Source organism: Scophthalmus maximus, chromosome 1 (genome assembly GCF_022379125.1).
Source record: "Scophthalmus maximus strain ysfricsl-2021 chromosome 1, ASM2237912v1, whole genome shotgun sequence".
Lineage (NCBI taxonomy): Eukaryota > Metazoa > Chordata > Actinopteri > Pleuronectiformes > Scophthalmidae > Scophthalmus > Scophthalmus maximus.
In genome coordinates this window covers 26,037,661-26,053,467 of record NC_061515.1, presented here as the reverse complement: position 1 = coordinate 26,053,467, position 15,807 = coordinate 26,037,661, and the positions used below count along the sequence as shown (strand labels likewise).

The 15,807-nt window shown below is 38.3% G+C and overlaps 1 protein-coding gene across 1 annotated transcript; it reads right to left on the bottom strand.

Moving 5' to 3' along the window:
- On the bottom strand, positions 1 to 14,823 carry LOC118315734 (mucin-17). The gene is made up of 12 exons (XM_035643259.2): positions 14,361 to 14,823; positions 14,113 to 14,228; positions 10,775 to 10,839; positions 10,578 to 10,623; positions 10,445 to 10,488; positions 9,527 to 9,648; positions 8,498 to 8,557; positions 6,233 to 6,404; positions 5,288 to 5,449; positions 4,394 to 4,488; positions 303 to 496; positions 1 to 205 (listed from the first exon to the last, which is right to left on the bottom strand). The coding sequence occupies exons 1-12, from the start codon at positions 14,716 to 14,718 to the stop codon at positions 161 to 163; spliced, it is 1,479 nt and encodes a 492-aa protein (XP_035499152.2). The 5' UTR covers positions 14,719 to 14,823; the 3' UTR covers positions 1 to 160.
- Between the last annotated feature and the right edge of the window lie 984 nt (positions 14,824 to 15,807).

Sequence of the window (15,807 nt, the reverse complement as noted above, 5' to 3'; positions counted from 1 at the left end):
TTTGGATTAACCGATTTAAGCATATTTTTTTGACAAAAACAGAATTTATTGAGACAAAGAGATATACTCCTTTGGACTGGAAAGTGTTGTCCTGTCACCTGTAGGTGGTTTGACCAGTTTGAAAAAACAAGTGACATCCAGTTGGTTTTCAGTTCACTGCTCAAGCATCTGTACATGTCCTGATATGATGTCTGCTGATCCTCATCTGTGGAAAGAAAGGGAAACAAATGATTATTGAAACTCCAATATGCTCAAACACCATTAAACGCCAATATTCGGTGTTACTGTAGTTATGCACTGACCGGCAGGTTGGATGAGAAGTCTTCTTGTGTTACAGACAGACTATAATTGGAAAATGGACTCGACTGTTCAAAGCTGTTAGTATCCAAAGATGGTTGAGTCAGCTGGTAGACAGGTACAGATTGTCTGTAATCACCTGGAATCTCTCTGTGGCTGTCTGATCTTTCATATGTGAATGAAGAGTTTGTGTAATCTCCTAAAAATAGCAAAGAACACATACAACAGTAAAGGGTTATGAGAAATTCACACACATTCCACCAGAATAAAGGAACAGTTGTGTGACTGCTGCATTTAAGCAGACTGGTTGTTATAAAACTGGAACCAGTTCCCAGTTTGTGTACGGGAGGCAGTAACCCTCTCTGCATTTAAGGTTAGACTTAAAACTTTCCTCTGACAAAGCATATAGCTGCTCCTGAACCCTCTCTTATGTAGTTATGCTGCGATAGGCCTAGACTGCTGGGGGAACTTCCATCATACACTGAGCATCTCTCTCTCTCTCTCTCTCTCTGCCCCCATGTTACAAACTCTGTTTTCTCCCTCCCCTAGTGCAGGTATCTCTGACTCTAGAGCTGCAGGATCCAAATCCAACACTATTATCATCATTATTATTATCAACAATGTCATTGCATCTATGAGTGTCAGTATTATTATTGTCATAATAAGTATCAGTCTGACAGCTAAAAGGAACGGAGAAACAACTATTCTCTCTGTACTATCTCCTCTCTCTTCTCCTTCCCCCTCTTTCTACCCTCCTCTCTTCTCTCCGCAATATCTCTCCTCTCATCCCAACCGGTCGAGGCAGATGTTCTGCCCACAACTGAGTCCGGTTCTGCTAGAAATATCTTCCTGTTAAAAGGGTTTTTTCTCTCCACATTCGCCATGTGCTGCTCATTGCGGGAATTGCTGGGTTTCTCTGTAATATTGTTGTGGTGATTCTGTATTGTGGTTTGCTTGTGTTCTGTCCCCCCCCTCCGCTTTCTGTTTCTCCCCTGTAGAGTGTTGGCAGGGGGCGTGGCTGGTTTTGTCCAGGGCAGCAGACGGGGCACACCTGAAACTGATTCCACTCATCCACCCGACAATAAAAGCTTTGTCTTCCCTTCACTACTCTGGCAGGTAATTCCATCTCACTTGGTTTGAGCCTATTTGTTACCGGTGTGTTCCAGTTTTTTGGCTGTAGTTTCTTTCCTGTGCAAGTTTTCCTTTGAGTAATCATCTGGGATTTTGTGTCCAAACCATCCGGTGTGCCTCGCTTCTTCATGTTTTTCCTTGTGCTCACCTATCTGCCGTGATCCAACCAGCGAATAAGCCAGCTCTCTGCCTCCACGACCTGCTCCTGTTTTTGTGCCTTTTTTGGATAATTAAACATTTTGTCATACCTACCTGTGCAAGTACTCTGTTTTGGGGTACAGACACAAACTTAAACCTAACAATTGCGAGGTCTGACCTTACTATGTAAAGTGCCTTGAGATAATGTATGTTGTGATTTGGCGCTACCCAAATAAAATTAAATTGAATATAGAGGAGCAGATTCTGCCAAGGTTGAGAGCTTACCATGTCATTGTCAGGACTGATAGCAAAGACATTGCAGCCTACATCAACAGGCAGGGGTGCCTAAGCTCCTCCATCCTATACAAGCTTGCAACGAAACTATGACAGTCTATAACATGCACTCAGTGTTGTACATCATCTTGAACTAAAGTGATGGAATGTAATAATCCATGAACCATAATGTATTAAGTTAGTAACCCACCTCCAGCCTCATACCCCCCCCCCCCTAATAGGAGGACAACTTGTTTTATTTTAGATCTGTTTAATTATCTATTCTAACATGTAACATGGACTGCTACATTAAAAATAAACCATGTACTTAATCCAGTAGGACTTTATTTTAGTTTACTAATTATTTTCTTTTTAAATGTAAAGCTACAATGCAATTGGCAGTGTCAATTTAATTTTTAAATTTCAAACCCACCTCCAGCCACCCTCTTTAAGGAGGACAACTTTATCAATACCCAATTATATTATAGTCATATCTTCATGCCACATTGTTCGGCGGAAGGGGGTAAGGACACGAGTTAGAGTGGAGAAAGAGCTCTTGCATGCTGCATATGATACTCCAATCACAAGGGAAGTTACATAAAGCTGATGGAGCTCAGGAAAGGCTGCCTTAAACCCTTGTAGGTGTTTGCAGATGGTGGATAGGTCTGCATCAAGACGTGAATTTCTATTCCATCATGACTTTTGCAACAAAAATCTCATTAGTCACTTCATGCACTTCCAGTCAGCTTCTGCAGGGGACTCAACATGGCAACATCCAGAAAAGAGGGAGATTGAGAAGGAAGGTAGTTCACTGCTTTTGCTACTTTCTCCTGAATGGAAATTTTCTTTTTACCTCCTTCCGCACTCTACACCTTCTTTTGAACTTCACTCTTTGTCTGTGATCTACCCAGTGAAATAAAGCATTGTTGTACTCTGCCGCCCACCAGGCCCTCTCAGGGATTTCTTGGAAGAATTGGACGTCCTCCTAACTAACATCCTAGAAGATGGCCACAGGTGAGTACTTCTCAGTGATTTCAGCATCCATACAGAGAAGTTGACATCTGTTATTATTCTTACTATCATCTTTCGCTCTATCCCTGATAGCCACTGATATAAAACCAGACTTTACAGCCTTGATTGGTCCTTAGGCAGGTTCTCACTTCACTGCCTTTCGGAGAGAAGACAGGAAGAGAAAAAGATCATTACTCCCTGAAGGGAAGACGGGAGAAGTGAGTGAGCAGGGGGTGATGGGGTTTTATTGGCCTGGTGACCACCTGCGGTCAGAGATTGGAGAATATTTCACAACCAAGATGTGATAAGGTGAAGGACCTTGGGAATAAGAGTTTTCTTGCTTTCCTTTTTATTTGAAACAAAGGACCACATGTTCAAATCCTCAATTTTATGAGACACAACAGCTACAAACCGGAGGGTCAGTGGTTCGATCCCTGCTTCCCCCAGTCAGCATGCCGAATTGTCCGTCGGCAAGACACTAGGTGCCTTCGAATTGTCAAATTTGCTTAGGAAGGTTCCTAAATCCTGAAATAACCTGCAAGTATTTAATTGTCAGCCATGATAAGAGCTGTTTGGATTCTCTAAATGCTTGAATGCTTCCCTTCCTATCTCCTTTAGCATATGGTACACTATGCGAAAGGAAAGGAGAAATAGACGTTTCATTGGGGCAGCAATACTTAATATGACGTGCCGTCACGAATTTATGTGATTAAATCCAAAGAAGAGTATGAATATGATCGTGAAGGGACACACATCATCATGTAAGTTACTGCTGCTGATGAAACATTTACATCTTATACCATACAGTGGTCATGTTGATAATATGAGTGGACATGTAATGAAATGTAATGACACAAGCGTAAGCAAACATTCTCAATGTAACAACCTTTTCCTTTCAGTTTGGTAGCCTATTTTATTGTTTTTATTTCAATTCCAACCTTGGTAATGAATAAATATTTTTCACCATGTTGTTCATGTTTAGCATAAATAAACCAGCTAACAACACACAAGGCAAAGTAGCCTATAGTCCATCTTGGGAAATGTGTAGTTTCACCACGTCAGATGCACGTTAATAACATCTGCCGCCGCATAATTTCATAGTACAGTGTAAGTGGAATTGGATTCTCTTAGCGCCACTGTTGGCTTTTTTCTAAGTACTATGAGTCCTCCTTTAAACCTTTCTTTGACCACATGATGTTTTCCATTGAAGTCAAGGAAATGTAGATAGGAAAAGAAGATAGGAAAGACAATCCAAATCCAGCCTCTTAAACCTAAATTGCCTCTGACGGCTGTTTCAACGGTTTATAAATGTGACGGATAAATTGAGGTAAATAGTAGCACTGTATGAATGGGTGAATGTGTCTTGTATTGTAAAAGCACTTTGAGTGGTCGATAAGATAAGACTAGAGAAGCGCTATATAAATACAGTCCATTAACCATTTAGTAAGTACATTCAGATATCCTGTTTTGTTGCTTGTGGAAAGTTGACCAAGACTCTTTTTAAGATCTTAAAGCATGTGTCTAAAATCCATTACACACTTACCAGCATTGTATGAGTCAGTTGAGCTGTTGGATCTGCACCATTCAAATTCCTCATTTATCCACTGGTTCACCAGCTTCTCATTAATGTCTCTTCTCCTGCAAACAAAGAGGTAATTTTTCCACATTTTAGCTTTCATTTTGGAGAAGAAAATATTCAATATTCCTCTTCACCATGGCCTTACTTTTTTACAACTAAGAAATCAGCTGTGGATTTGTGCCAACAGTATTGGCCACAGTCATCCGTTCCAACAGATATCATGTTTTACTTGCAATAATTATCAAATTTCGCACTAACATACTAACTGCTACAGGGACAATGGGTTAAATACTAGAAGGTAATTGATTATAACCTTATTGGCAATTTCAATCAATAGATACATACTAGCTGAGTGAGATTATATGAAAATAATGAGTTATTTTTGAAATATTATAACATGAAAATACTATATACTCAATTACATGTATTAATAAACACAACAGATAATGCTGACACATTTTAAACTGTATAATCTGAAATGGACTTTTTAGGAACATATTATGATTACTAGGAGGAATTCATTATTCAAAAGCAATACAAATATAGCCTAGTTGACTTTGTTTTGTTCCTAATGTATCAGTAAGAAAAGTCATATTTTTCTGTTCTTTATTATTTAAACATTCTACAATCTGAGGCATCAACCCACCTTTTTTAACCACAACATGTTAAGAATGTAGGCAGAATCATCAACCTCATGCGTTACTGTTTAATTAATTTCCCGATACTGGAAAATTCCGCAACAGCATTCTTATTTTTTCTTTCTTTTTTTTTACGGTAACAGCTTTACACCCCAATAATAGAGCGTAACATCACATAACAGCACATTATCACAGTCAATAACTTCAGTGTACAGCTTACCGTGTTTGCTTGTGTTTGTTGATCATCACGTATGTAGTCAAGGCTCCCACAGTCACTGACAGACAAGCAAGTGTCACACTTAGCCCTACGTAGAAAGCAGTCCTATGTATAGGGAATCTACAGTCATTGCCCAAGTACCAGGTGGAATTGACTGTTTGACACCTGACAGAGAGGAGGAAGAAATAAGTTAAACATCAGTTAAAAGCTGTTAAAAACAAGTCCAATAAGGCAACACTAAGAAAGTCTTATCAAAAATAAAATACCCCATGTTACATAAACATGGGTTTACTTAAAACTGTTTTGATTTTTAACAACAGTTTATTATTAGTATTTTGTTAATTTAATCCTCTGCATCCTTGAATGTTGATGCAAATATTTCATCTAGTTAGGAAGTTGTGAAAATCAGAAACACTGAATGTGGAAAGCGTTTCTGTCAAAGTGTTTTCTTACTACTACTACTACTGGAGTGAACTAAATTCTGGTCTCTTCAGTCTCCAAATATCTCTTCAGTCTCCATATAGTGTATTAATATATCATAAATTACTAAGAATACGTTTCTGGTGGTAAGGTCAAAGAGTGGACACCTGAAGCTCAGCTTCTGGTTTCATAGCCTGGATTACCTATTTGACACAAACCTCTGTAAGATGTCTGCACATAAGCACAGTGTACAACAAAGAACACTGGAATCCTATAAAGAATCTTGTATTATACTTTTTATACTAATTAAAAATCATCTTGATTTGGACCAAACAACTAGTAGTGGTAGTATAAGAGACCCTACATTGGTAGGGCCTCTTATTTAAGGACTGCTATGCTTTCCTACATGGTACAGGCTTAATCAGTTTAGCTTCTGTTGCACCCAGCACTAGATCTGAGGTAGGTGGAAAATGCAGATTTTATGTATATCAAAAGAGTTAAAAAAATCATCAAAGTGACTTGGCTTACTCGCAAAGAGGTCCAGTGTCCCTGTGCAGTTTGCAGATTCCTTTATTGTAGCATGTTTTAGAATGTGAATGTAGACTCTCACATACAGTCACACATATGACTGCTCCATTGAATGACACAGATTCGTAGTATTCAGCAACATCTGACTCGCTCACAGACCTTTCACAAACAGCTGATGAGAGAAACAATTTCAATGTTAATGCAAACCTGAACCATAACTCTTATATGGTGCTTAAATATTAAATTATGGCAACATGATTTGGTATTTGGAGAAGCTGGCAATTTATATTAGCAGGCTAGTATATAATACAAGCATGACAATATGAATTAGTCACAAAGCAAATTGAGACACCACTGAAATTCATCTCAGCCAACTGTTTAAGTTCAAAACTCAACACAGGTCACACGTGGTGTTAAGTGTTAAAGTAAAACACCCTTAAAACTCCTTAGTTTTTTACACAAAATCTGCCTATTTGATGTGGCATAGGTGTACTGTAGAAAGTGCTTTACATGAAATGAATAACAAGATACAATACAAAAAGTAAAAGTTAAAGACATAATCATGAAAACAAATTTAATTTGTAAATGTAACTATGCAAAACCATGACTGACTGATATTTTGTAACCACTATACAAAAAGCATTCCTGACGCCTTGTGATAAACTTTTAGGATAGAAAATCCAAAATGTTGTCCTCTTTTACTTTACTAGAAAATCCACATTACCTATTTCGCTAGGCATAATAACTTCTGAGACATGACATGTGATGTTACTTTTTATTGAATGGTCTAGGAAAGGGTTAGTTTCTACTTTTTTTCTAGTTTATCTCCAAGGGGATGTTGACTTTTCAATTACTTTTTGTATTGGTTCCTAAATATCTCAAAATTATCTTTGTAGAAGCCTCATTGGAAGTAGTAATGTGTTGTATATGGATGCATATGATTAGTAGTTTTGTATTAATCTTGCCATATTTAAATGTTTCTTGTACCACCTTTTATGATGGCCATGATTGAGGTTACAAGCCGAACAGCATTGGTCTAACAATAGAATTGTTCTATATACTACAATTGTTGCTAGAGTTTTGACGTTATCAGTATAAGCAGTGTAGTATAGTGCATCTATGTGGTGTTAGAATTTTCAAAAGTTCTTGAGTCGGAATTCAAGTGAATGGCTCTCTTTAGGATGTGCTCAGACAACAGGAATTTCAGGAAGATTTAAGCCCGATTTGAACCCTCCACAAAACAGGAGAAATGTGGTCTGTACCAACCAATGTTCCGACGTTTGGCCCAAATTATTTGGTTGTGTGGGGGGATTACAGAGCCATTCTTAAACCTCCCGAACTGCCCACAGAATCTTTGGGTCGCACCAATAAAACTCAACATTTTTTAATATAGGATTTCAAATAGGAATGATTGCATACGTACTTGAAGCGGAAACAATGAGAGAGATGAATCGAGCAACTGACAGTGTTGCCAAGCTTGATTTGCATCAGCTACTCAACATTATAGACCTTTTGAAATAGTGGCCTCGAAACATGCTCTTGTACAAATGCTGTTGACAGCTGAGTTGGAGGAGAGGCTTGTCAATATATCGCAAGAACACAAATATGTACTAAAAACTTACTTACATACTTTTTTATTGTGCTTTGGGGTGTTTTTATCATTGCAAAGCCTTATTACCAATAGAAACAATTGATGCACTAAGCCACATTCCATCATTTTTGGTTTGATTTTACCATCTTCCTCATGAGATCATGTCAGAGAGGTGACGTGAGGTTGTAAGTCACTCCCTCTGAAGCGATAATCGTAATAATATCCTAAAAAATCCTGTAGTCTGAGCCCATCTTGAGCTACTGTAGAATGGAAAAGCTGCGTACAATTTGGTATATGACTAGCACGTTGTTGATGTTATACATGGAGTTTGATGGTGCAATTTCGCAAATTGCTTGAACATTTTTTGCTACCATTTAATTCATAATATTGTATGAGGTTGTAACCATTAGCTGCTGTCCACAAGTTATTTATTAGCAGAAAGTTTAAAAAAAGTAGAGTTTGTTAAATGCGGTATGTAACCCAAATAGCACTCTTCAGTAAGTTGATATGGATAACTTACTGTTGAGGTCTGAAAGTCAAAGTAGATCACACAACCATTAACTGGGAGGAAATGTGTGGACTGGAAAGCTATTGGTACAGAGTATGTCAGCAATCAAGGAGGAATTTCATTAAAATTGATCACACACCCAAATACACGATGAAGTTATACTTACATCCCAAATCCAAGTCTGTTATATTCACACTGGGTGAAGCTGTGACATTGTAAGGACAATCTGGAAATTTTGAAGGAAAGAAAAATATATTTTTACCACAACATACTGCAAACAGTGTGATATAATATGATCATTACAGGAAAAAGGAAAACTGTTTTTGAGTTTTAACATGAATTCTATAACTTAATGTTTGTTGCCTATGAAACACATTATTTGAATGAACATGGTTCTGATCTCATGCTATGTTAACATTGAATACGATATTTAGTTATGCATAGGGCTGTTAGCTGTGGCGCAGGAGGAAGAGACGATCGTCCACTACCCCAAAGGTTTGATCCCGCTTACCCCAGCCCACATGCCGATGTGTCCTTGGTCAAAACACATGAACCCTAAATTGCTTCTGACATTCTGACTGTGGTAAATTGAATGTGTGAGAATGACTGAATGTGACTTGTGCTGTAAAGTGCTTCGAGTGTTCAATAAGACTAGAAAAGATTTATATAAATACGGTTCATTTATAAAATGTACTGTTTAGTGTTAACTGATAATGTGTATTTTAATACTATCCTGGGAAATTGGTACCATCTGAGCCTGTGCACAAGACAGGCTATTTACATAATCTTAAAGTTCTATTGTAAATAAATGGTAAATGGACTGTATTTATATAGCTTTTTGACCACTCACAGCACTTTACAGTACAAGTAACATTCATCCATTCATACACACATTCATGCATTCCTGCTATTACCTGCACTTTTTCTGTCTGCATACACTGGCAGAATAGCCGTAAAAGGCAATTTTAGGGTTAAGTATCTTGCCCAAGGACACTACGGCAAGTGGACTGAGGGGTAACGAGGATCAAACTGCCAATCTTCTGGTTAGTGGATGACATCTCTACCTCCGCTGCCACAATTTGTACTGCTGATGGCACATGCAAATTATCCACGTTATATGAAATGTTGTATTTGTATATAACATTTTAATCTAATGTGCATCCTTAATTGTGTAAGGATTGAGTGTGTGTCTTACCTCTTGTGCAGTCAACAAGGTTGTCAGCAGCCTCCTTAACTGCTTTGGAGATGTCAACATATATTTCTTCAGAGCTGGCGTTGTTTGGAATTGCAAAAACCACATCATGTATGACTCTAACACTGAAATCAAGAGATTTGTAGTCAGTATAGGTAAATAAATTCAGTATTGTTAGTAAATACATGTATTTTACCAGCCCAAAATAAATTTAGTCTGGGCACTGCTGGAAGATTTTAAGATCTCCTGAAAAAAGATGTATATAACTTAAAGATTAAAAACTTATTGGAAGATTTGCCCATTTGTCAAAGTTACGCATTGTTTGGTCATACAGCTTCTGTTCTCTACATGTCTTGGCTTTTTCCACGGCCACAATCCAGTCAGTTGCGTCGCTGAGTGATTTGCCCATCTCTTTCTGCTCGTTCGCCGTCTGTGTGTGTGTGTGTTATTCGCTTTTTTTATGACAGGGAGTGTAGTCTTAACGGATTATTCCTCAAATGCCTCCCCAAATCTTTGTCTTTAGTTGGTCGAGGAAATAATTTGTAAAAAGACTTTGACAGAGCTGGCTCTACCTGCTACCTACTCCATGTGGCCAGAAGCGGAAGTCTCCTACACCTTCTGCTTTTTTAAACAGTAATTGCATGTATCCCATGTTAGTGGGCAAAACAAAAAAATAGGTAGAATAGAGATCAGGGATCAATCTAATTAAGAATTCAAGGCTTCCTCTGTATGGGACTGCAAAAAAATTCTAAATTTGCTTCTGTAGTGCCCCCTCTATGAGTGAATATTATAGTTAAATTCTTACATCCCAATATGTTACATTTGAAACTATATAGCGCCCCTTGCATAATATAAGCTTTCAAATGACTTAATATGGATGTTATCATTGTAAGATCCTGAAAGATATGTGTTGTAATTTACCCTTCTTCTCTTGTAATTGTGTAGATGGCCATGGCTGATGATATCTGAAATAAAGATAAAAACAAATAGGGCCAGTGTAAATATCTGACTTCTAACTCAACGTCTTATTGAAAGGTGGTTTGAATTGCTTTACCTCTTCCAGAGTGTCCTCCAAAAATCTGACCGAAGGGCCTCCTCGGCTATGACAAAGAACACAAAACAATTTTAAAACTGCTATGTTAAAAATGACAGATTTTGTACAGACAAAATGATATCTCCATGTGTATTGGGATGACCATTTCTGTGTGTATGGTGTATATGTCAATACAGTGATAGTGAAAAGTACATTACCTGACACTAGTTACAACCACCTCTTTAAAGCTTGCTATCTTCTTTCCATGGTAATATTCTGCCATCTGAAATAGCAACGACATAACGCATTGTGTCCTTTTTACAAACCATAACCACCAATTTGCATTCTAAAATATGTTCCACCTTTTAAAATGTATTTATCTGCTCATTTATAAAACTGGGCGTAGGATCCTTACTAAAAGTATACGTGTGCCCCAAAAGCCAAAAATGGGGTATGCCCAAAAATATTCAGAATTTTAAAACTCTGTAAAACTGTAAAAAAAAAAAAAGGCTTTGCATGTGGTTGGAAAATATGGTCCTCCATGTTAAATTTGCCATGTAACATTAATGCTAAATGTCAAGGTACATTAAGGTGTTTGTAACACAACTGTTAATGTCACATATGAGCATTGTTTCAGAAGATAACGTTAACATAGAGGATGCGGTGTGTTCTTGGTTGTGATTTTTTTTTTAAGTTGCACCTTTATGGTAATTTAAAATGCAACAGAAGAACACAAGAAGTTTGATTCATATTTTTTACTAAAACCGACACGATAAATAATTATGATGCAGAAACAGACTTGTTGTGATCGCCTGTAACGTGGATACACACGTTACTTCTACAGTTGTGCCTGTAGAGGCGTAACGTTTATTAAAACAATATATTGATAGTAGTAGTATAGTATAGTGTGACTGTAGTGAAAACTAAGCATGACTGTCACATGAAAAATACGTGTATGAAAAAGACCTGTAACTACACAAGAGACCATTTAACAGATAGACAATAGGAGCTGAAGTCCACCATCTCTATTTCTTTTGCTATAATGGTCTTATGAGATGTTGAACTTTTATGTAATTTAACTTTCATCGTTTGCACATAAATTGAAGTCTGTTAAAAAATAAATCTATTTGTGTGTATAAAGTTTTCCTCCAGGTGATCCAGACAGACTGGACCAGTGGAAGCTTATCATGAGGCAGAACTGAACTCTGACTCATCACTTCAGCACTGACTTCAGGTACGTTTTGATAGCACACAAAGAATCAAGCAAGTATTGAACATAATACATTCATATTCATTACATCATGTGCTGTCACTGTTAAGGTGAATTTACTGACACACCAGTAAAGTTTAGTGTTCCTCTGATGCAAAAGGCCAAATTAAGATTTTACCAATCAAGCAGCATGGGAATAATTTATTTTTCCAACATTCATATCTCATTGCATTTAAAGAAAATATTTTGAGAGTGAGAACTACACTTTTCCTCCACAAAGGATTTGTGATAACTTAATGGTCACATTTTCCCAAGTGAAACATGAGAACAAAACATGATTCTACGGTGCCCGTAAGCTTTGATGGCAATTAAATATTCCATACATATTGTACTGTACATTCACTGTGTTGGTAGAACACTGTTAAATCTAAAACTACTATTATTCCAGCAGCTTTGCATTGCTATTGTTTCTGTTTCTTAATGAGATGAGCACTATGACAAGAATCATTATAGCTGTATGGTGTATTAGTTTATAATTGTTTGTAAAAATATAAAACTTTGTGTGTTTAACAATTTAGCATATCTCACCCAATGAGATCTCATTTCTCTCATTGTTAAATTGGATGCGCAGCACAACATTCGTGACGTGGGAACTCTCGCGGTAACGTTTTGTCACTTCCGGTTGATGTCGCTTCTGTAAACTGTGTTTATCTACCGCTCCTCCTCATCTCTCTTTAACACTGCGGTTTCCTCTAACTATTGGGACAACTATCTGCTTCACTCAGCCTTGTTTAGTCTAAACACTCACAACTCTCTCCCTCTTTTAGCGACTCGCTCGCTAACTCACAGCGGTTGACACGCTCACGGTTCACCACCAACCACTTCACGTTTCTAATAAATTTTCCCTTCTCGACACACCCGCTGAGGAAACAACTCTGATCTTTGGTGAGTCTGTTTTGAGGAACGTGAAGTTAGCGAAACCAGCGACCACAGTCTGTATCCCAGGGGCCAGAGCAGGCGACGTTGAATCCCACCTAAAACTGCTGGCTAAGGATAAACGTAGATATGGTAAAATTATTATTCCTGTCGGCAGTAACGACACTCGATTACGCCAATCGGAGGTCATGAAGATGAATATTGATTCGGTGTGTACTTGTGCAAAAGCAATGTCGGAATCTATAGATTTCTCTGGACCCCTGCCCAACTTGAACAGTGATGCTGTGTATAGCCGTACATCATCACTAAACCGCTGGTTGTCGAGGTGGTGTCCAGATAACAATGTTGGCTTCATAGATAACTGGCGCACCTTTTGGAGAATTCCTGGTCTGATGCGGAGAGACCGCATTCATCCAACTTTGGATGGTGCATATCTCATTTGTTTTTTGTTTTTTGAATCATTTGTAATTTTGATTAGATTGAAAATCTAAAAAATCTCTCTCTTTCGCCCTCATTTTCTCTCTCTCTCTCTCTCTCTCTGCCCCCATGTATTTACATTACATGTCACTAACTCTGTTTTCTCTCTGTCCTAGTAGAGCTCTGACCCCAGAGCTGCAGGATCCAAACCCGTCATTATTATTATTATTATTACTATTATTATTATTAATAACATCATTGCATTTATAAGTGTCATTTTTCCCTAATTATAAGTAGAGGTGGAGATTAAAGCAACTGTTATACAACCCCTCTATCCCCCGATATGTTTACATTACATGTCACTAACCCTGTTTGTGTCTTCTGTCTCTCCTAGTGTATCTCTGACCCAAGACTCTGTTTTCTCTCTGTCCTAGTAGAGCTCTGACCCAAGAGCTGCAGGACCCAAACCCGCCATTATTATTGTTGTTATAATAATAATAATAATAATAATAATAATAATTATTATTATTATTATTATTATTATTATTATTGTTATTGTTATTGTTATTATTAATATCATCACTAATAATAACAGAAACATAATTGTATTGTAGTATCAGTCTGGTAGAGACTAAAGCGGCGGATGTACAACTGTACTCTCTCTCTCTTGTCTTTCCTCCCACCCTCTTTCTGCCCACCCCTTCCCTCTTCCCCATTTCTGTCCTCACCCCAACCGGTTGAGACAGATGACCGCCTACAACTGAGTCCGGTTCTGTCAGAGATTTCTTCCTGTTAAAAGGGAGTTTTTTCTCTCCACCGTCGCCAAGTGCTTTGGTCATTGTGGGATTTGTTGGGTTTTCCCTGTAATATTGACCTCACTATGTAAAGTGCCTTGAGACAATGTATGTTGTGATATGGCACTAATAATATTATAATAATAATATTATATAATATAATATACAAATTACATTGAATTTAATCCATTTCACTTACCTGATAGGTGAAGTTTCTGACAAACTCTTTGTACTCAGATGATGTTTTGTTTTCATATCTTTCATTATATTTTTGATTGATCACCATGTCAACCACAACTGACCTGCTGAGTGTAACTGTAAAGAGAGTAAAAACATTTAGGACGACGAAAATGAACAATTTAGGACAATCACTAATTTTCAAAAATTGTGCTCAGTAATTTTTAGTTACAGTTAACAATGACAGAGCTTGCATGACATTGACAGTACCTGGTTCAAATGCTTCCACCAATTGGCAAATTTTTCCAGTGAATCCCATAGGACATGTGCAATTGAATCCATTGTCATATCCACCATTTAGGCAGTTATAAGGTTTTGGAGTCGTGAATGGTCTAGAGATTATTTGAGTTGTTGGCGTAGCAGGTGATGTTACTGGTTGTGTGTTTGGTGGACCAGTTGGTGGTTTAGTTGATGGTATTGTTAGTTTTGTAGTTGGTAAAGAAGTGGGTGTTTCAGTATGTAGGGTTGTTGGTGAAACAGTTGATGTTGTGGTTGGTAGGTCTGTTGGCGTTCCAGTTGGTTGAGGAGATGGTGATTTGAGTGTCTGAACAGTTGGTTCAGATACCATGCTGGTTGCATTAGGCAAAGTGATTACTGTTATTCTGGGAGTGGTTGGTTCAGGCGAGGATGTGGTTTGAGACGCCTCAGAAGTTACTGTATTGGATGTAATGGTTGATTTGGTAGCTGTGGGTGCACTTCCAAGCTCTGATGTTACTGTGTCTGTTGTAGATGTAAGTTCAGTCAGCAAAGGGGCCCCTGTAGGATCAGATGTTACAGTTTTGGTTGTTTTTGTTTCTCCGGGTGCCACGGTGGTTTCGGAGGTCTTGGAAGTTATTCTGCCAGTTGTTTGTGTTGGTTGAGATTGTAAAGTAGTTTTGGTGGGAAGTAAAGTTGATGTTTCAGTCTGATCTGTCGGTTCAGGTGCCACCGTTGTCGTCATAGGCTCAGATGTTCCAGAAACAGTTGGCTTGGTTTCTTGAGAAAACCCTGGAGTCTTTGAAGGCTCATAAGACACTGTCTCAGTGGCAAGTGTGGGCTTATGTGAGGTAGTCCCTGTAGACTGGGATGTTGATGTGTCACCGTGAAGAGTTGGTTCAGATCCCATGGTGGTTTCATTAGGCAAAGTGATGACTGTCATTCTGGGAGTGGTTGGTTCAGGCGAGGATGTGGTGTGAGATGCCTCAGAAGTTACTGTATTGGATGTAATGGTTGATTTGGTAGCTGTGGGTGCACTTCCAAGCTCAGATGTTACTGTATCTGTTGTAGATGTAAGTTCAGTCAGCAAAGGGGCCCCTGTAGGATCAGATGTTACAGTTTTGGTTGTTTTTGTTTCTCCGGGTGCCACGGTGGTTTCGGAGCTCTTGGAAGTTATTCTGCCAGTTGTTTGTGTTGGTTGAGATTGTAATGTAGTTTTGGTGGGAAGTAAAGTTGATGTGTCAGTCTGAGCAGTCGGTTCAGGTGTGACCGTTCTCGTCATAGGCTCAGATGTTCCAGAAACAGATGGCTTGGTTTCTTGAGAAAACCCTGGAGTCTTTGAAGGCTCATAAGAAACTGTCTCAGTGGCAAGTGTGGGCTTATGTGGGGTCGTCGCTGTAGAATGGGATGTTGATGTGTCACCGTGAAGAGTTGGTTCAGATACCATGGTGGTTTCATTAGG